Raw genomic sequence first — 23,842 nt, 5'->3', positions numbered from 1 at the left:
ATAAGCAAATTTAATGTAAGTTAATTTAATTAATATATCAAAGTTTTTTTTATACAAATATTTGTCGTTTCTCCAGAAAAATTATAAATCCGTATAATTTATGCAAAAAAAATATTTTAACTCAATATAGAGTATTATATATATACAGCATATACTATATATAAATATATCTTTTTATAATATATAAATACAACACTATATTTTACAATATTAAATAATTGAAACTTTAAAATCAATTTATTATTATAACAATTGTACAACAATAACATAATGTCATTATTTAATAATTTATTAAGATTAATTACTTTAATAACAAATTTAAAATAATTATAAAATTTTTATTAACTATAATTATTAGCAACAATAACACCAACAACAAAACATTAATTGTTCAACAATTTTATCACTATTATATAAATTTTAATTAAACTTCTAAAAAATTATTTAAATTGTTACAAGTTTACAAGTTATTATTAAAAATAAGTAATAAACATCAATAAAAAAAATTTTGCAAAAATTAAACTTGCTAAATTATTACTATTATGCAACAGGTAAGTAACATAAATAGTATCAAATAATATTATACATTAACACACAATGATGGCACAATTATATTAACTATAAACATAACTTTAATTTAGTTAATAATACACAATAGATATACAGTATATAATTTTTAACATTTATAATTAAATAAAAATCTTTTATAATTTTTATAGGTTTGTTTGTATTATTATTATTATAAATAATAAATTCTTGAATATATACTGTATATATTTAGGGCATAGATAAGTTATATATATATATATACACTGTATAACAGCACACCATAGAATGGACTGTTAAAATTATATTTTTACAATTTTTTTCGTAAAATAAAGTAAATGTTATTTTATTATTATTATTATATTTTTTTCGGTTAACTTTTTTTTAGTTCATAAAAAAACTTTAGACATCATTTGACATATTATATAACGTATATATTGTTATTATATATATATATAACTGTATATAAATTTTGAGATCATTTACAACTACTGTCAATGATATAATACTAGATGTTTGGTATTGAACAGTACTGTATAGTATTGTATATATCTATCATATTCACTACTATTAGTCCAGATTTTCTTACTCCTCCAATAGCATCGACACCTATTTTTCCCTACTAGTGCTTGCTCTATGAATCCCCGTATATATATATATATATATATATATATATAAATACAGTTTCTTATCCTAATAGGCATATAATATACTGTACTATATATATATATATATACTGTATATATAGTTTTATCTAACTCTTGCTCTCCATAGAGCACAGTTAGTGTGTCAGGAATTGCTTTAATAATAATAAAAATAATAGGATGATATCCAATGGGGTAACGATCCCGATAAACAAGTATAACCCTTTCCCCGGTAGAGAGAGAGAGAGAGAGAGAGAGAGAGAGAGATTAAGTATATAACTATATAAAAAATATTTACTAAATCTAGCTTGTTGCTCCTGACGATTGATCAAATATTATCCAGGGTAAACTATTAAATATTGTATTTTACTTATTCAAATAAATTAACAACTATTATGTACTAAATATATAATATACCAAAACTGACAAGTATTTAAAAAAACTTATTATCTATATTATTATTAAAATCATTATTATTATTGAATATATCTATTGTAGTCCTACTTAATACACCCTTTTTTTGTATATATATATATATACAATAATAATAATCAACTTCATTTCAGCACATCATATACAGTAAGTGTATATACAATATATAATATTATATATTCAATATATATATACTGTATAAATATGTTACTCAGTTTGCGCTATCAGTGATACAACACTATTACCAGGACTTTCACTATACATATCTATCTTACAATACTATACTCTGTATACCACTTACTCATCAATTTCTCTCTCTCTCTCTCTCTCTCTCTCTCTCTCTTCACTTAAAGAGAGATATCATTCACTATTAGAGTAGAGATAGATAGAGAGAGAGAGAGAGAGAGAGAGAGAGAGAGAGAGAGAGAGAGAGAGAGAGAGAGAGAGAGAGAGAGAGAGAGAGAGAGAGAGAGAGAGATATGCATATAATGTATATACAGTACTATTAGTATACAGAGTTTTGTATGTATTACAGGGACAGGGATGCTAAGCACACAGGAGTCAAATATTTTATTATTGATTTTTGCTGTCGTTTAGGATAAAAGACATCAAAAAGTTGTTTTTCTGTGCAACAGTTATCATATCCAAACTCAACTCATCTTAACTATCTCTCTCTCTTTCTCTCTCTCTCTCTCTCTCTCTCTCTCTCTCTCTCATTCACTCACTCACTCACTCACTCACTCACTCACTCACTATTATCCAAAAATATTTTACATCACTTAGTTATAGAAAAATATATAAAGTTATTTCTAGGTCACACTAGTAAATATACACCAAAAAAAATTTACAAAATTATATTTTGTATTAATCTATAGACTATAGTAGTAACCAAAGCAATGCATAGAGATTTCTATTTGATGAATAAATTTTGTAACTACTGTACAGTTATATCTATTTTTAAAAAATAATTTTAAAATATTTTACAGAATATATAACTAATATATTTTTTTAAAAAAAACTAAATCAATATTTGCATACAACTATATTTTAATTTAATATTTATTTAAAAAAATATATATTCAAAAGATTAATTAGTAATATATTCATTATTTTACAAGCTATTTGTATTAATTATTTTTTTGTTGCTAATAATCTTAAAAATTGTAAATTATTTTATTTGAAAATATTATTTATTTTTGGTATTTAATATAATAATAATTAAAAGTAAATACTTTTAATTATGGTCTTTTTACATCATAATCAATGTATTTAATTTCAAATACCCATATGTTATCATTAGATGAAAGATATGTTTAAATTTATTAATACTGTTTGAAAAGTCATTTGCAAACTAATTTTTGCTAATAGTAGTCATTAAAACAAATTGTAAATTATTAAAATTTAAAAACGCAAATTAATATTTAATTTTAACCTAGCTCAAATTAGCTGTTTCAACAACAAAACATTTGTTATTTCGATTGATAATAATGATGAATAAACTAGTATTGATTGCTACTTTTATTTTCATTGTTAATGTTGTCTATATTGAATCATTTATCCCAGGTATACATTAGTTATATTATGATTAAAATGATGATAATGTTTCTATTACTTTAAAAATTATTATTATAAAAAACAAAAATAGTTCAACAACTGTATTAATAATATACATATTATTGTGATTATTATTATTATTTTTTTTATAAATATTTTAGGGGCAATTCGTCATAACTGTGATCCAGTGAAACAGGAGTACCAACAATGTGGTACTATGTGTCCGGATACCTGTCAAGATGTTGTAAGCTCTGGAATCAAGGCATGTGTACTGTCCTGTAGGTCCGGGTGTTTTTGTAAGGAACCGTATGTGCTCGACAAAAAGGATGGCCAATGTGTAAACAAGTCAACATGTTTGGTTGAATCACAACCAACTTTAGATATAAGTAAGCAAAACGGGTATATATATGGTTAGCAATTAAAAAAAATACATATATTTATTATTATTTGTAAACAACCATATTTTAATTTAATATTTATTTTTAGAAATATATTTTTAAAAATTAATATCTAATATATTAATTATTTTACAAGACATTTGTATTAATTATTTTTTGATGTTTATAAGTTATAAACTAGAAAATTATAAATTATTTTATTTAAAAATATTATTTATTAATAATTTAAATATTTTATTTTAAATGCCCATATATTATCATTATTTGGCAGCCATATTTAATTTTTTTATGAAACATAATTAGATATTTAATAATATTTAAAAATTAATTTTAATAAGTTTGAAAAGCCATTTCTAAATAAATTTATGCTAATAGTTAGTCATTAAACAAATTGTAAATTATTATATTTAAAACACAAATTAATATTTAATTTTAACCTAGCTTAAATTTTGTTTCAACAACAAAACATTTGATATTTCGATTGATAATAATGATGAATAAACTAGTATTGATTGCAACTTTTGCTTTCATTATTGTTTATATTGAATCAGTTTTCCCGGGTATACATTAAATATATATTATGATTATATGATAGTTGCAAAAAAAAACGATGATAATCTTTTTATTACTTTAAAAATTATTATTATAAAAAACAAAAATAGTTCAACAAATGTATGAATAATATACACATTAATGATTAATTAATAATAGTAATTATTATTATTATTTAAGATATTTTAGGGCCAATTCGTCAGGACTGTGATCCAATGAAACAGGAGTTCCTTGAATGTGGTACAAGATGTCCGGATACATGTGAAGATATTTTAAGTCCTGGATTCAAGGCATGTCCATTGATCTGTGAATCCGGATGTTTCTGTAAGGAACCGTATGTGCTCGACAAAAAGGGTGGCCAATGTGTAAACAGGTCAACATGTTTAGTTGAATCACAACAAACTTTAGATATAAGTAAGCAAAACGGGTATATATATGGTTAGCTTTTAAAAAAAAATACACTCATGTTTATAATTTGCAAACAACTATATTTTAACTAAATATTTATGTCTAATATATTAATTATTTTACAGGACATTTGTATTAATTATTTTTTGTTGCTTATAAACTAGAAAATTAGAAATTATTTTATTTAAAAATATTATTAATTTTAATAAGTTTGAATAGACATTTGCTAATAAATTTTTGCTAATAGTTAATCATTAAACAAATTATAAATTATTATATTTAAAACGCAAATTAATATTTAATTTTAACCTAGCTTAAATTTTGTTACAACAACAAAACATTTGTTACTGTATTTCGATTGATAATAATAATAATTAAAATAGTATTGATTGCAACTTTTGCTTTCATTATTAATGTTGTCTTTATTGAATCAGGTATATACTGTATATACTGTATATATATTAGTTATACTAATTAATTGGTAGAAAAAAGATAATATTTTTATTGTATTATTTCATAAAAATAGAAACATGTATTCTAAATAATATACACATTAATGATATAAATAATAATAATAATATTTATTTTTTATTTTTTAGTCTCAATTAGTACACAATGTGATCCGGTCAAACAGGTGTACCGACAATGTGCATCTACCTGTCCTATGACTTGTGAACGATTACGTAAAAATATCCCGGCTATATGTCCATTGAATTGTATGTCCGGTTGTGACTGTAAGGAACCGTATGTGCTTGAGTATGAAGGAGGCCAATGTGTAAACAGATCGACATGTTTTGTTGAATCACAACAAAAATAATGATTCAAAAAAATTATATAATATTATATATAATATTATAATTGATAAAATCATATCAGCTATAAATGACTAAAGAATTTATATATTATTGTTATTATTAAATAGAGATATTACTATATTAACTGATATTCTAAATTAGTAATCTTAACCATATTTTTCAAATTATGTGTTCAAATATTTTATTTAATGTTAATTTTAAAAAAAAAATTAATATAAATAGTAATAAAAAAGATTTTTAAAAATTAAGTTATTTTCTTAATATTTTTTATTGTAAAATTTAATCTGTAAAGTAAAATTTAGATAGAAGTAAGCAAAGCGGGTATATATATATATATATATGTTTAGCATTGTTTTTAATACACATATGTTTATTATTATTTGAAAACAACTACATTTTAACTTAATATTTATTTTAAAAAATATATTTAAAAAATTAATATCTAATATATTTATTATTTTATAAGATATTTGTATTAATTTTTTTTGTTGCTTATAAACTAGAAAATTATTTTATTTAAAAATATTATTTTTTAATAATTTAAGTATTTTATTTTAAATGTCCATATGTTATCATTAGCTGGCAGCCATATTTAATTTTGTTAAATGAAACATAATTAGATATTTATTAATATTTAAAAATTAATTTTAATAAGTTTGAAAAGCCATTTGCAAATAAATTTTTGCTAATAGTAGTCATTAAAAAAATTATAAATTATTAAAATTTAAAAAAGCAAATTAATATTTTAATTTTAACCTAGCTCAATTTTGTTTAAACTACAAAACATTTATTATTTCGATAATAATGATGAATAAACTAGTATTGATTGCAACTTTTGCTTTCATTATTAATGTTGTCTCTATTGAATCATTTTTCACAGGTATACATTAAATATATATTATGATTATAATTGTTACAAAAAAATGATGATAATATTTCTATTATTTTAAAAATTATTATTATAAAAAACAAAAATAGTTCAACAAGTGTACTAATAATATACACATTAATGATTAATTAATAATATTGATTATTATTATTATTTTTATAATTATTATTTAAATTATTTTGTATTATTAATATTTTAGGATCATATCGTCTGAACTGTGATCCAAAGAGACAGGAATACCAATCATGTGGTACTATGTGTCCGACTACCTGTCAAGATGTTGTAAGCACTGGAGACTACATAAAGGCATGTCCAATGGCCTGTAGGTCCGGCTGTTTCTGTAAGGAACCGTATGTGCTTGACCACAAGGGTGGCAAATGTGTACACAGGTCAACATGTTTAATAGATTCACTACCAAAATAATGATTTAAAACAACATTATTATATAATATTATATATAATATTATAATTGATAAAATCATATCCGGTATAATTGACTAAAGAATTTATATATTATTATTATTAATATTATTAAATAAAAATATTACTATATTAACTGATATTCAAAATTAGTAATCTTAACTATTTTTTTGTGCAAATTATGTATTAAAATTTTATTGTTAAAATATTTTAATTAATGTTAATTTTTACAAAAGAAAATTAATATAAATACTAATAAAAATGATTTTTAAAAATTTAGTTATTTTATTAATATTTTTTTATTGTAAATTTAATCTGTAAATTAAACTTTAGATAGAAGTAAGCAAAGCGGATATATATGGTTAAAATTTTTTTAATTAGACATATGTTTATTATATGAAAACAACTATATTTTTAACTTAATATTTATTTTAAGAAATATATTTAAAAAACTAATATCTAATATATTAATTATTTTGTTGTTGCTCATATACTAGAAAATTATAAATTATTTTATTAAATTTAAGTATTTTATTTTAAATGCCCATATGTTATCATTAGAAGGCAGTCATATTTAATTTATTTATAAAACATAATTAGATATATTGATATAATATTTAAAAAATTAATTTTAATAAGTTTGAAAAGCCATTTGCAAATAAATTTTTGCTTATAGTTAGTCATTAAACAAATTATAAATCTTTAAAATTTAAAAACGCAAATTTTGTTTCAACAACAAAACATTTGTTATTTCGATTGATAATAATGATGAATAAAATAGTATTGATTTTAACTGTTATTATTATTAATTTTACGTATATTGAATCATTTTTCACAGGTATACATTATATATATATTATGATTATATGATAGTTGCAAAAAACCGATGATAATGTTTCTATTACTTTATAAATTATTATTATAAAATACAAATAGTTCAACAAATGTATTAATAATATACACATTAATGATTAATTAATAATAGTTATTATTATTATTATTTAAAATATTTTAGGGCCAATTCGTCATAACTGTGATCCAGTGAAACAGGAGTACCGACAATGTGGTACTATGTGTCCGACTACCTGTCAAGATGTTGTAAGCACTGGAGACTACATAAAGGGATGTATAATGTCCTGTATGTCCGGGTGTTATTGTAAGGAACCGTATGTGCTCGACAAAAAGGATGGCCAATGTGTACACAGGTCGACATGTTTAATAGATTCACTACCAAAATAATGATTTAAAAAACATTATTATATAATATTATATATAATATTATAATTGATAAAATCATATCCGGTATATAATTGACTAAAGAATTTATATATTATTATTATTATTATTATTATTAAATAAAAATATTACTATATTAACTGATATTCAAAATTAGTAATCTTAACTATTTTTTGGTGCAAATTATGTGTAAAAATTTTATTATTAAAATATTTTAATTAATATTAATATTTACAAAAATAAAATTTAATATAAATATTAATAAAAAAAAAGATTTTTAAAAATTAAGTTATTTTGTTAATATTTTTTTATTGTAAAATTTAATCTGTAAAGTAAACTTTAGTTAACAGTAAGCAAAGCGGGTATATATGGTTAGCATTGTTTTTAATACACATATGTTTATTATTTGCAAATAACTATATTTTTAACTTAATATTTATTTTAAGAAATATTTTTTTAGAAATTAATATCTAATATATTTATTATTTTATAAGACATTTGTATTAATTATTTTTTTTGTAGCTTATAAACTAAAAAATTGTTAATTATTTTATTTATAAATATTATTTAATAATAATTTGAGTATTTTATTTTAAATGCCCATATGTTATCATTAGCTGGCAGCCATATTTAATTTTTTTAAATGAAACATAATTAGATATTTATTAATATTTAAAAATTAATTTAATAAGTTTGAAAAGCCATTTGCATAATAACTTTTGCTAATAGTAGTCATTAAACAAATTGTAAATTATTATATTTAATAAGTAAATTAATATTTAATTTTAACCTAGCTCAAATTTGTTCTACAACAAGTTTGTTTGTACACAGGTCAACATGTTTAGTTGGATCACAACCAAAATAATAATCTAAAAACATTATATAATATTATAATTGATAAAATCATATCCGGAATAATTGACTAAAGAATTTATATAATATTATTAAATAGAGATATTAATATATTAACTGCTATTCAAAATTTGTATTTTTAACTATTTTTTTGCAAATTATGTGTTAAAAAATTTATTGTTAAAATATTTTGTTTATTGTTAATTTTAAAAAAATATTATAAATACTAATAAAAAAGATTTTTAAAAATTAAGTTATTTTATTAATATATTTTTATTGTAAAATTTAATCTGTAAAGTAATCTTTAGGTAACAGTAAGCAAAGCGGGTATATATATGATTAGCATTTTTTACTACACATATGTTTATTACAGTATTTGCAAACAACATAGATATACATAGAAAAAATATTATTTATTAAAAATATAAGTATTTAATTTAGTCAGTAAATGCCCATATGTTATCATTATCTGGCAGCCATATTTAATTTTTTATGAAATATAATTAGATATTTAATAATATTTAAAAATTAATTTTAATAAGTTTGAAAAGCTATTTTAAATAATTGTCATTAAACAAATTGTAAATAATTATATTCAAAAAAGCAAATTAATATTCAATTTTAACCTAGGTTAAATTTTGTTTCAACAATAAAACATTTGTTATTTCTATTGATAATAATGATGGATAAAATAGTATTGATTGCAACTTTTATTTTCATTATTAATGTTGTCTATATTGAATCAGGTATATAATGTATATTATGTATATATATATATATAATATTAGTTATACTAATTAATTAGTAGAAATTAAAGATAATATTTTTATTGTATTACTTCACAAAATAGATACATGTATATTAAATAATATACACATTGATTATATAAATAATAATAATAATATTTATTTTTTATATTTTAGTCTCAATTAGTAATCAATGTGATCCAATCAAACAGGTGTACAATGAATGTGCCGATACCTGTCCTATGACTTGTGAAAGAGTACGTAAAGACTATATGGTCCCCTGTGCCAATAATTGTATGTCCGGTTGTGACTGTAAGGAACCGTATGTGCTTCAGTACATAGGAGGCCAATGTGTACACAGATCGACATGTTTTGTAGGATTACCAGCAAAATAATGATTTAAAAGATTATAATATATTATGTACTGTATTATAAATTATAATTGATAAAATCATATCCCGTATAATTGAATAAATAATTTATATTATTATTATTAAATAGAAATGTTAATATATTAACTAATATTAAAAAATAGTAATCAACTATTTTTTTTAATTAAATGTTTAAATTTTATTTTTATAATATTTTGATTAATGTTAATTTTCTTTCTAAATTTAATATAAATACTAATAAAAGATTTTGAAATATTAAGTTATTTAATTTATTTTTTTTTATTTTAAAATTTAATCTTATTTATTAAATTATTATTTATGTGTTCAAATTATGTAAACGATTATGTTAATTTAATTGTTAATTATGTTAAATTATTTTTTTTAAATAAAGATTTATATTAATATTGTTTTAAAATTAAAACATATTTTATTATAAAAATACTTATTATTACTACATATTAAAATAAGTGATTTTGAAATAAAACAAAAAATATTTTATAATTCATAAATAAACATTACAATAATTAAAATACAATTATTTTAGATAAATAAAAATTCATAAAAATGCTATATAAATAAATTAATAATAATTTTTATAAATTAATAAACATTATTATTATTTTTATAGTTCTAATTGTTGTAATTTAAAAAAATAATATGAAAAATTGTTAATAATTATATATGTTGTAAATTTCATTTAATAACTAAAAGATATTAAAATTTTAATGTTGATAATAAATATGATTATTATTTTCATTGTCAATAGAAAATATTTTTTTTTAATAATTTTTAAATTATATTGTTAATTATTCTCGTTTAAATATAATAATCAAATAAATTTATATATTCTAGTAATAATTTCAATTGTTTGCTGATTTAGATTAGATAATTTTATATAGAATATGATAATTTAATATTAAAAAAATAAAACTATCATTGAAAAATATTACAATTAGTGTTTAATTTAAATTATTTCTATGTTATAAAAATTATTAATTATTTATTATTACTATAAGTATTATTTGTTTATTTGTTGTCATATTTTTATTAAATACTATATAATTAAATTAGAAGATTTATGGTAAAAATAAAATAAATAAATAGGTTAATCGTATTTTAGGTTTTAAGTTAGTAAAAATATATTGCAATATAAGGATAATTTATTTCACAGTATTTTTAGTTTTTTTATATAAAAATATTTTTATTACTAATTAACCACTCAGTATTCATTTAGTAACTTAATTATTCAAAAAAATATATTATTGATATATTAAACAAACTTTGAATGAAGTTTGTTTTCTGGAATGTATGTGTGTGTATGTCTGTTTGTATGTCGTATTTTGATTTGCAAATTTTCAAAATATTGAATTTTTTAATTTTTATTTATGGATTTATATAGAACATAAAAATGTACAATATGATTTTCTGTAATAGTATATATCTATTTTTTACTAATATTTCTAAATATGACCTAGTTAATTTTTCAAATGCTTATGACCATGAAATGAATTAATTGATTTCAGCTATAAATATGACTCATATAGACTAACTAAGGGTTATCAACAATGAATATTTTGGTTATAATATAACAAATAAACTAATGGTTATCAGCAATAAGTATTTTTAGTTTTAATACGAATCATATGAACTAAGGGTTATCAGTAATGAATATTTTTGGTAATATAACAAATATTATAAATATAATAATTTATACAAACTATTTAATTTTAGTAATGCATATGTGGGGTATTTTATTATTTTTAAAAATTTATTTTATTATTTTAAGCCATTAAAGTTTGCTTCTTGCGAGATTTCTAGCATTCTCAACTGTTTTTTTTAAATTGTATCTAATATTTTTCTATTTTATTTTTGTTTATTTTATAAACTTTGAATAATTTAATATGGCTTATGACTAGAATATTTTTAAAAAATTATAAATAAGTATTTTTCAAAACATTTATTAACAAATCTTATATTCAAATCTTATTTTATTACATAATAAATTCATAATAAAAAAACAAATGTTTATATTAGTTTAATAGAAATTTATATAATATTTTTTTTAATCAAACATAATTAGTATATAAAGAAATTATGTGATAAATATATTTATATACAGGTATTTATAATTATTATATTTTATTAAATATTATAACATTAGTTTTAAATATATGTAAATTTTATAATTTAGATTATTTGTTGCTATAAAAGACACTATATATTTACATTAATTTATGATTTTATTGTTTAGTGAAATATAATGTAATCAAGACTATTGTAATAAATCATTTTATAAAATTAATTTTTTTAAAAGAAAAAATCAAACAAAATCATTAAAAGTCATGTAACAAATTTTCATGTAAACGATTTGTTAAAATAATAACAAAACTAATAATTTTGTAAACATGTTATGAGTTGTTGATTATAATATAATAATTTGTGAATAAATAATTATTATTAAAATTATAATATTGCTATTAATAAAACTACATTTAATATTCTAATAAATATTATTCATAATTTTTCTATTTTAATTTTATGTATATATATATAATATATAAAACTTACTTAATATATACAGATAGGGAGAATAAAGTTGAAGACGTTTTTGATGAATGATTTACAAAATATAGCAAATATTAGATATTATTTTTTTACTGAAAAATAATCTCCAAATATGTAAAATTGTGTGATAAAAATTATATTAATATACGATTTAAAATTTGGTTACAATTTACTTTCAAAGTTGAAATACACTTTTAGTGATTTTTAAACAATAATTAATATTAGTATTTAATAATAATATATTTTAAAACAAAAAAAGTTATAAAAATCATAATTCCTAATAATAAATGTAAACATTAGTTTAAAAAATTGCATAAAAGTTCTAAAATTCCAAGTCAAAAGACAAATCAAATAAGTTAAACATAACTCAAATAACTGAATTTAAATTAATAATTGTAATAATAATACATATAATTAAAAAATTAAAATTAAAAACAATTAATTAGTTCTAAAACTTAAAAATCCGCAGCAAAATTTTATAAAATTGCTTAAATTAATAAAGCAAAATCACATTAATATAAAAAATTATCAGCAATAAATAATTACATTAATTTACTCTAGTTAAAGTTGAGAAATAAATTATATTTTTCGCATTTTATACAGTCATGTTTAATGCATCAAAATTAAATTATAAAACAAAATTTTAATAAATATCTAAAAAACAAATATAGAAAATCTTGAAGATATACTCTATCTCATCATTGTTTAAGACTGTAAAGTTTTAGACAAAAATATTCATCATTAATTTATAGTATTTAATATTTTTTTAAAGATATCTTTAAATTAATAATATTATATTTATTTAGAGCATATTTAGTTATTTTTTTACTATTAATACAGATTTTAACTAAAATAATAACTTTATTGTCCATAGAGATTTTAAATGGTCAAAACGACTATTGCTTTTATTAAAAATTAATTTAATTTTTTAGCAAATGATGCCTTTAAGTTTTACTATGTCCCCAAAAAATATCAGTTTTTTAATATTTAAAATACTCGTTTAAACAAACAAAAATAACTAAAATAATTTTGGTTAAAAATGTCTAAAGGTATATCTCAACTTTAAAAGTAAATTGTAGCCAAATTTTTAATTAGATTTTAAAATATTTTATATAACAACAATTTTACATATTTGCAGATTATTTTTTAGTAAAAATCTTTTATCCAATATTTGCCATATCAAGCAAATCGTTCATCAAAAACGTCTTCAACTTTATTCTCCTCACCTGTATAAATATATTATATTTAAAATATAAATTATTAATTAAATATTACATAATTCATTTTTATATTTATGAAAAAATATTATTTATTTACATTTAAAAAATACATATACTAATAATATTGTATATAATTATTGACAATACAGTAGCTAATATTATAGTACTGTATATTTAATGCCCTTATCATGGTCACCATTATTTATAAAATAAAATTTGAATCTTATAATTATAATAAAATTATATATATATTTTTTATGCCTAAAAAGTTTATATTTACTATTATAATAAGAAATTATTATTTGATAACATATGTCAATTTTTTTAAAAAATAAAATAAATTTATAATAATATTTTTATACTTCAATGAAATTCATTCAAAATAAGAAATTAAAAAAAACTTTCCTCAAAAAAATCAGTACAAATTTTCAGTACCATAATTGTACTGGTACATATATAAATATGTTTACGACAAAAATAATATATATATATATATATATATATATATATATATATATATATATATATATATATATATATATACTATAATTATTTTCCCCTTTAAACACATATTGATATTTAAAACATAAAAAATATTCCAAATTATATTTATAAATAACAATCAGTTTAAAAAAAAGATTAAATTATTTGTCTGTAAAAAATAAATTAATTACTTATTTTTAGAAGTCATTATAGTTTTTTATGAATAGAAATTTTTATTGTACTATAGTTTTCTATTATATTAACTGATGATAATCGATGACCTTGATAATAATAAAATAAATTGATAGCAAAAAAAAATTATTAAATAAATAAATAAACTCTATTTGATTGAAACATATTAAAATTTTGAAACATTGATATAATTAATTTATGATGAAATTACTGGCATTCAATATTTTTCTGACTACTTAATTGTATAATTTAATTTTCTAGTCATTGAAATATATTTTTTTAAATAAATAATTTTTTTTAAACATCTATGATCTTATACAGTACATACCGGTGCAATAGTAAACTGCAATTATTGTTGAAATAATGTAAATTTGAAAAAAAAACTTTGATATGTCATTATTAATTGAAACCTAACAAAAATAATTTCATTTTATATTATTATTTTATTTGGATCATAAATAATAAATTTTATGTCAATTAACCTCTCACTCATTACTACTGATTTTAAAACCAATATCATGTTTAAAATATATTTATTGGAAAAAAATTTATTAATTTTAATGATAACATCTGGTAAATATTAACCTTTTATTCACTGTATTAGTTGTTTATCTATTGTTTAGAAAAAATGTTGTATTTTATTATATAAATATTAAAATTTAGTATAAACTGTATATACAATATATAATATTTATGTCGATTAACAAGAGATAAATTTGACCCACAATTTAGGTCCACCTTAAACACCTAAATTCATGCAAAAAAATATATATTTTGTAAATGATTTATCAAATAAGTTTTCAAAAATGTTTTAATTTTCTGAATATGTATAATATTCTCTCTCTCTCTCTCTCTCTCTCTCTCTCTCTCTCTCAATAATTCACTTACTTTATGTGTTTGATTAATTAAATACATTTAATTTATTAGTTTATTTGTAACGTGTAATGTGAATATTTATACAGAAAATTTCATTATTATTCAACATTGGTTGTAATACAGTATATGATATTATTTTATTAGAAACCCTTATTTTTCAATATACAGTATATACTGTATAGATATAAGTATATAAACATTTGTAACGTATAAACTTTAAAAAATATAACTTTATATGTTTACTCATAAATAATTTATGTATCATATTGTATAACAGTTATACTATAACTATAATATCTGAATCTACTTTTTAAGTGTATTAAGCAATTAAAACGTTTAAAAGCAATTAATTTTATTCAAAAGATTAATTTGTTTTTTTCTTTTTCAAACATTAAAAGTAGAGTAAAAGTAAATTTAAATTATAACTATATGTGAGAAATATTACTTAAGTTATCAAATAATATATCAATAATTATTAATTAAAATAACAATATTTTCAATTTAAATACAATCTTTTTTGTGTCATTTTTGTTGTAGTGACACAATTTAAAGTTAATAATTATTGTAAGCCTTTATTATATATGCTTATCGTTTATATTAAATGTTATTATTGAAATACAATACAATTAATAATAATTATAATATTTAATTAGCAAATAAATAAAGTAATTTAATATTTCTTACATTTTATTTTTTTTAATATTTATTATTATGCTAAAACTTAGTTTCAAAATTTATTTAAATTATTATAAACAATGATTTATTTATTTAAAAAAACTTAATTAATATAAATTAAAAAATAAAGTTATTATTTAGTTTTTTGTTAAAACCAAATAATAATTTAAGTAAAATAAGTATAAATATTATCTATAATACAATTTATAATTATTTATACAAAAAAATATGTAATTGTCGTAATTAATTAGATAAAATAAAAAAATATAATTGACATAAAAAATCAATTATTTCTGACAGTTATAATATTTATTTTGAATACAATTTTTATAAATGTGAAAAATCCCTATTATTTTTATTATCAATTTAATTAATAAAGTTTTCCATTTTAAAGACATAATTTATAATTAACTTAAAAAACGGTATACTTTTATTTTTTTTAATTGATAGCTAATTACATATTTTTGTCGATATTTTACACAATATATATATATATATTTATTTTTTAAGTTTGTAAAGATCTTACATAACATAGTATACAAACACAACCATACATACATACATACACACACACACACACACACACACACACACACACACACACACACACACACAACAAACTCGTTTACACACTTATTGACTCATATAAAATCATGAGCGCAATCGCCCGGAGCTCTCAAAAAATTAATTTTCAATAATTTTTTTTAAATATCAAAGCATTTTTCCAAAAAAAAATAAATATATATATACTATATCTTATTGTGAAAATAAATTTCTATTTGAGAGATGAAAACAATATTATAATCTTTAAAAATTATTTAAATAAAATACAATAAGTTATTAATAAATGTTGTGATTCTTTATTATTATTATTTAAAAAATGTTAGAAAATAATGAAAAAATAGATATTGATAATATTAATAGTAATACTAATGAATTGATTAGTGATTTGATAATTAAAAATGATCAGTGTAAATTAAATAATAATAATATTTATAATTCAGATAATAAATTATTAAATAAACTTATAAGTGATGTAAAAATTTCAATTGACTGTGATAATAGTAATACAAATAATAATAATAACACTAAAATCAACAAAGATTTAAATAATAATAGTAATGATACAATAAGTCAAAATAAATCAACTAGTTGCTTTAAAATAATTTTTGGTTATCAATTTAGCGAAATCAAATGGAGCAATGTTATATTTTTAAGTTGTTTGCATCTGGGTGCTTTATATGGATATATACATGCCTTGATTAACCCGGTTCGTTTTTTTACCGTCATATTTGTCAGTGTATTGTCTATATTTTCTGGCTTAGGGATGTCAGTGGGTAAAGTATTATTTTATTAATTTAAATATATTATATTAATATAATAAATATATAATATTTATAAAAATTAGCAAAATATTTTTTTTATAAAACATTTCTAGTAATTATATATTAATAAAAATTCAAAAAGTTATATTAATACAAAATAATTTACAGTTTAAAACAATTAAAAACTTATTTTTTCTTTATATGTTAATTATTAAAAAAAAAAATTTTCTGAAATAAAAAAATATTTATGTCATAACACACTGTGTGTTATCTGAAAATATTCAAAAGACCATTAATCTTATTAATTAAGTTTGCATTTTATAAAATTTAATTTAGTAAATAATTTTTTTGTCATAAATAATAATTTTTACCAATAGATAATTAGTATTTAACTAACTAAATAATTACAGTAATTTTATTTTTTTTTTAAATTAATCAAATATATTGTATAAATAGTATTGTAAAATTAAGCAATTATTTACAGTTTTTTGTATTAAAATAAATTTTAATGTACTAATTGATAAATTATTTAAAACAATAAAAACTTAACTCTAAAACTATAGTATATTAGTCAACAATATATGATATATCTGTATATTAAAATTAATTATGAGTTTTATATTAAATTTATAATTAGGTGGTCACCGGCTATGGGCGCACCGTTCGTTTAAAGCCAGATTGCCATTGAAAGTACTGTTGCTTATCCTACAGACTACAACACTGAATGGGTCGGCACTGTCCTATGCACGCGATCATCGGACACATCACAAGTGGACCGATCGGGAACAGGACCCGAAAAATCCGAGTCGCGGTCTATTCTACTCGCACTATGGCTGGTGGCTGTTGAAAAAACAGCCGATTGTCAAACAATGGGGCCGTAAACTAAACTATGACGACCTGTACGCCGATCCAATGTTGGTCCTACAGCACCGATACTATACACCGTTGGCCATAGTTTTCGGTTTTATAATCCCAACACTCATACCGTGGCTCATATGGTCGGAAAACCCGTTGACGGCATTCCTGTTGTGCGGTGTTTTGCGTACATGTGTTATACTGAATCACTTGTTTACTGTTAACTCTATTGCCCACTATGTCGGTTGGCGTCCCTATGATAGACATATATTGCCCACTGAAAATCGTTTGGTTATCTACCTGTCCCTGGGTGAAGGCAATCATAACTATCATCATACGTTTCCCTGGGATTATAGTTCATCCGAACAAAACTGTTGGGAATTTTACAATCCGTCAACTTTTTTCATCAAATCAATGCAATGGTTGGGTATGGCCTACGATTTGAAACGGCCGACCAGTGAACTGGTGGCCAAAGTTGTCGACCGTAAAGGTATACCCGAGTATTTCGGTCCAATCCGTCGGCGACATGTTTGCACACGACTAGTGTTAGGTTTAGTCGATTGGATAGTCGGTATACTGGTCTCTCTTTGGCCGGTATTTTCAATTGTGGCCTTCAAGGCGGCCACCGGTCAGGACATGATTATTATTGACCATCGATTTGAGCCATACGTCGATTGGATGAAAAATTTTTGGTTTACCGACAATTTTATCGTCTATTGTTGAATGTCTTAATATTAAACTATACATTATTGTGTATTATTATTATAAAAATGTTAGATTTTTAATGTAAAAAATCATTTAAAAAATGATTGTTTGTTTAATTTTTCAATAATTTTTGCTTAAAAATTAATCATTTTTTATAGCATTATAATACTTAAGTTATTATTAATACTGTATATTAGATAAAAAAAATAATTTGAATTGTTAAAATAACCTATGTCAATTAGTTTATATTAATGTTATTTTAATAATTATACATAATGTATAAGAAATTATTTAAATTTATTACATTAAAATTTTCTCTTAATATAAACATTATTAATTAAATGGAAATTTAAATCTTTTAAAAAAATGTTTTGATATAATTATTAATAAAAGTGTATATAATTTATACAAAAATTTTAATATATTATCTATGAATATAAATGTACTTAAATTAATATTAATAAAGTAATATTCAGTTATTTTTTGAATAATTTATTACTAAAATGTAAAATATTTTACAAAATTTAAGTGTTTCAAAGTGTTGATAAAATTTAAGAAAAAATACAAAAATTTAACTTAAGTTCAAACTTACGTCATCTATAACTTTATTTATAAAATAATTTATATGTTAAATACAGGATTTTTGTTTTTTAAAAACTTATTAATTAATATACATATTAATATAATGTATTTATTTAATTAAAAATAGTTTTGTTTGTATTTAATTATTACTAATAGCTGATTACTAATAACAGTTACTTAATATAATTTTGTTAAATTAAATATTAAGTAAAATTCTTGACATTAATTAATGAGATACTATTATTTAAAATTATATTTTTTAATTAAATAATTATTTCCTTTATATACTGTATATCAATTAGTTTTATTTATAAATATAAACAATAAATGCTAATTAATTAAACTTTACAATAATTTGTATTATTTGTTTGACTAGTAATTTAATTTTATATAATCTGATAATATCTTATTTAATCTTATATAATAAATAATTTATTTATATCAAAATATATTTAATTTTTATTTAATTATTTCTATTATTATTTAATAGAAAATACATATCACATGAAATTTTCTATATTTTTTTATTTACAATTACTGAAAATTAAATTATTTATTTTATAAATTGTATTAAAAATGAGCAAGCATATTTTAGCTAAAGCATAATGAAAACAAAATACTCTAATATCATAAATATTATCATTATATATATTATATACATTTCATGTTATGTTGAATTACACGTATGCATTTAAATTATTAAAAAAATAATTTTGTTGTTTATTTTTTAATTAATACATTTATAAAATAAATTTAACCATAATGCTACGTTTTATAATTTTATCTTTTATAATAACCATATGCATTTATGGTAAATAATTTAGTTATTTATTTTTTGAAAAAAATTATTTAATAATTATAGTAATTGTAATTTATATATTATTTTTTAGTTAATCTAATTTGGACTGATTGTATACAATGTCTTAATGCTAAAGAAAGTAAGTTAATATTTTTTGATACAATAATAATACCTAAATAATAATAATTAGATTTAATTAAATATCAATTTATTGTTTTTAATTAGATGTTAACAATCAAACCGGATGTTGTCAACAAAATTACATATGTTTTGGCGGTCGGTATTGTAGAGGTGCCGGTTTTAGGGGTCCATAAATTTATCATGCTACATTTATATATTTATAATGTTATTTTTATATGATACAATAGTAATATTATAAATGGAAATTATAATTAAAAAAATATGTAAATTTTAACATTTTTAAATATTAATAGTTACAAGATAATTGAGTAATTTCTAATTAAAATAGTAAATAATTATATTTTGTGTAATTTACAGCTTATTAAATATTTATACTATAAATACCTATGAATTTTTTTTAATTAACATTGAATTTTTATCTATTTAAAAACTATTTATATATATATATATATACATATCATACAGTATTTAAAAAAATAATTATTTTATTAATAAACAGCTGTATTTACATTTATATATTGATTTTTGTGTGTGCATTAGTTAGTAAACATTTTAAATTAAAAATAATGTTTAAAATTTTGCTAGATTATAATTTTTAATTAATTTAATTATTATGTGTCATAATTATTAAAAAAACAATGTGTTATATAATTAATTTTATTTTCACTTTTACACTATTAATATTTTGTTTAATAATTTATTCAAACGCAATATTTTGTAAGTTTTATTTACTAAAGATAAATCTATTTAAATAATTATATTTAATAAATTAGTTTAAAAATTATTTTAAAAATATAATAGTATTATAATAATTAATTATTTTAATTATTTATAAGTTTCGCCATTATATTTAACTAATGGTTACATAAATAGAGGTTATGGACCTTATTTGAGAAACCAAGGAATTGGCTATAGATATGGAAATCAATATTATAATTATGGCAATAATTATCCCATTTATTATAATCCATATCTAGTTAGATATCGCAGGTAACTTACAAAAATTAATTAAATATATAAATATTTCACTACTATATATATATATATATATATATATATATGTTTACATGTTTTCAAATATTAATGTATACTTTAAAAAAAATTAATATTAATTTAAATAATAATTTTATTATTTACTTATGCATAACTTAATAGAAACTTTGGCCAATCTCGCAATGTTTATGGAGCCGGTTATTATAGACCCAGAGGTTATGCTGTTTTTGGATAATACATATACGGTATATAAATATACTAGTTCAAATTAATTAGTTAGAATTATATAATTTAAATAACAATAACAATTATAAATTTATCAAAACAATAAAAATCTATTTGATAAATTGTTGAATCTATTGTATATAATAATTTCAAATAAAACTGTAATTATAAAATATTAACTATTTAATATTGAATAATTAATAAAATAAATAAATAAAATATAATTTTAGAAACTGTAATAAATTAATTGTTTACAAATTATAATCAATAAATAAATTGATATATTTTAATAATTAATATAATGTATACAGTAATTATTAATGATATTATCTAATATAATAAAAATAAATATTTATTATAAGCAAAAATTAGACTCATATTAAAGATTTTATATCTAAAGACTATTTAATACTGTTATACATTATTAATTTTTGTAACTTAAAAATAAACAATAATTTTTTTATATTAATATTAATTTTTTTAAAAGTAAAATTATATTCATATTATAAAAATATTATAAACAAATCTCTACTAATAAAATTACACACTATACTGTAATAGTTTTAATTGTTCAAATTAATTAGTTATACTTATATAATTCAAATAATAATAACTATTATAAATTATAATAAAAGTCTACTTGATAAATTGTTGAATCTATTGTATATAATAATTTTTAAATAATAATTATAAAATATTAACTATTTAATTTTGAATAATTAATAAAATAGATTTTTATAAAATACAATTTTAAAAACTGTAATAAATTAATTGTTTACAAATTATAATCAATAAATAAATTGATATATTTTAATAATAAAAATAGTGTATACAGTAATTATTAATTATATAATAAATAGTTATATTATATAATAAAATAATAATAAATATTTATTATAAGCAAAAATTATAATCAATACAAAGATTCTTATCGTAGAATTTAAATCTAAAGATTGTTTAATACTGTAATACACTATTAATTTTTGTAAATTATAAAATAAATAATAATTTTTTTTATAGTAATATTATTATTTTTTTTAAATAAAAATATATTCTTATTATAAAAATATTATAAACAAATTTCTACTAAAATAAATTGTTTAATTAATTAATTTAATTTAATAAAATAACATAACATAACATAACATAACATTACACACTATAATAGTTTTAATTGTATTTTTCAAGAGCAAAATTTAGTATACAAGTTTTTTTCAGTTAAATTAAATACTAATAGAAATAATTATTTACTATTATTTGTAATCAATTAAATCAAATTTTTTAAAAATAAATAGTTATATTAATAGAAAATGTAGTTTTATTTATTTGTGTGTCGATCTCACGGGTCATGTGATGATGAAAACTGTTGGACACAACTATACGTTTGGTTGGTATTGTATGACTTGTATCGACCGTATGTTAAGTGACTGCCAATGGTTTTCACATTTATAAAAAGTCAACAAAAAATTAAATTTATTAATTATTCAAAAATATTTAATTAATTACTAATTACTATATTTAATATAATTTTATTAAAACATTAAATTAGAAATAATTTGTATATTGAAGACCACTGATTGATAATCGGTATTGTTTTTAATATTAAAATAATAATAATATTTTTAATAAAAAAAATTACATAATTATATTTTAATCTAATACTTATTAATAATATAAAATATAAATGAATAATTTTAAAAATTTTAAAACTGTAACAAAATAATTTTTTATTATTTATAATTAATATATATTTTGATAAACAATTTTACATATCATATAGTGTATACAGTAATTATACATTGATATTAGTTAATATCATAAATAACAAATGTTTATTATAAGCACATTAATTAAACTATTGATTGACCACAAAAAAATCTTATTTAATATTTTATACACTAATTTTTTGTAATTTATAAACCAAATAATATTTAATTATATTTATTTAATAATGTTATAAAAATTAAATAATTAATTAGTTTTATGCAAACTATAAAAGTGTTGTTAATATTTTTTAAAGTAATAGTTTTATAAAATTTAGTAGACAAATGAAAAAACTTATGCTATTTTTGGATTATAAATATATAAATAAACTAATAAATTAGTTATTAGGCGTGGTTCACATATTACGTTCACACTTGAGGGGAGTGGGGGGTTAGTCAAAACGAACTTATGCGAACGATGGGAAGGGGAGTGATAGAGACTTTAAGAACGTTCGCATTTAGATAATATATATTTCTTGTAGTGGGGGGGGGTAACAGTTAGGGACATGAGAACGTATTTTTTAAAATGACTACATGCAAACATAGGGGAGGAAGGGGG

The 23,842-nt window shown here is 18.8% G+C and overlaps 3 protein-coding genes and 1 long non-coding RNA gene across 4 annotated transcripts; all 4 read left to right on the top strand.

Annotated features, from left to right (window-relative positions):
- The first annotated feature begins 2,949 nt into the window (after positions 1–2,949).
- LOC128952260 (SCO-spondin-like) lies at positions 2,950–5,407 on the top strand. The gene is made up of 4 exons (XM_054297617.1): positions 2,950–3,185; positions 3,338–3,562; positions 4,307–4,540; positions 5,134–5,407. The coding sequence occupies exons 1-4, from the start codon at positions 3,110–3,112 to the stop codon at positions 5,349–5,351; spliced, it is 753 nt and encodes a 250-aa protein (XP_054153592.1). The 5' UTR covers positions 2,950–3,109; the 3' UTR covers positions 5,352–5,407.
- Positions 5,408–6,007: 600 nt separating this feature from the next.
- Positions 6,008–6,708, top strand: LOC128952438 (cysteine-rich venom protein 1-like). The gene is made up of 2 exons (XM_054297838.1): positions 6,008–6,229; positions 6,438–6,708. The coding sequence occupies exons 1-2, from the start codon at positions 6,154–6,156 to the stop codon at positions 6,659–6,661; spliced, it is 300 nt and encodes a 99-aa protein (XP_054153813.1). The 5' UTR covers positions 6,008–6,153; the 3' UTR covers positions 6,662–6,708.
- A 10,514-nt stretch (positions 6,709–17,222) lies between these two features.
- Positions 17,223–18,798, top strand: LOC128951428 (acyl-CoA desaturase 3-like). Its single transcript, XM_054296674.1, has 2 exons — positions 17,223–17,232; positions 17,858–18,798. The coding sequence occupies exons 1-2, from the start codon at positions 17,223–17,225 to the stop codon at positions 18,796–18,798; spliced, it is 951 nt and encodes a 316-aa protein (XP_054152649.1).
- Positions 18,799–20,120: 1,322 nt separating this feature from the next.
- Positions 20,121–20,482, top strand: LOC128952738 (uncharacterized). The gene is made up of 3 exons (XR_008484449.1): positions 20,121–20,173; positions 20,253–20,300; positions 20,387–20,482. It is a non-coding gene; the product is annotated as an uncharacterized LOC128952738 (long non-coding RNA).
- The last annotated feature ends 3,360 nt before the right edge of the window (positions 20,483–23,842 follow it).

This window comes from Oppia nitens, unplaced genomic scaffold, assembly GCF_028296485.1.
Source record: "Oppia nitens isolate AA-2021 unplaced genomic scaffold, nextdenovo-longstitch-racon4-pilon3 scaffold1_pilon_pilon_pilon, whole genome shotgun sequence".
Lineage (NCBI taxonomy): Eukaryota > Metazoa > Arthropoda > Arachnida > Sarcoptiformes > Oppiidae > Oppia > Oppia nitens.
Note: the sequence above shows the minus strand (reverse complement) of the source record. Positions and strands in the feature narration are given on the sequence as shown.

Coding starts and splice junctions, on each gene's coding strand:
- LOC128952260 (XM_054297617.1), top strand. CDS start 3,110: ATGATGAATAAACTAGTATTGATTGCTACTTTTATTTTCATTGTTAAT. Junction 3,186..3,337: donor TATTGAATCATTTATCCCAG/GTATACATTAGT, acceptor TAAATATTTTAG/GGGCAATTCGTCATAACTGT. Junction 3,563..4,306: donor ACAACCAACTTTAGATATAA/GTAAGCAAAACG, acceptor TTATTATTTAAG/ATATTTTAGGGCCAATTCGT.
- LOC128952438 (XM_054297838.1), top strand. CDS start 6,154: ATGATGAATAAACTAGTATTGATTGCAACTTTTGCTTTCATTATTAAT. Junction 6,230..6,437: donor TATTGAATCATTTTTCACAG/GTATACATTAAA, acceptor TTAATATTTTAG/GATCATATCGTCTGAACTGT.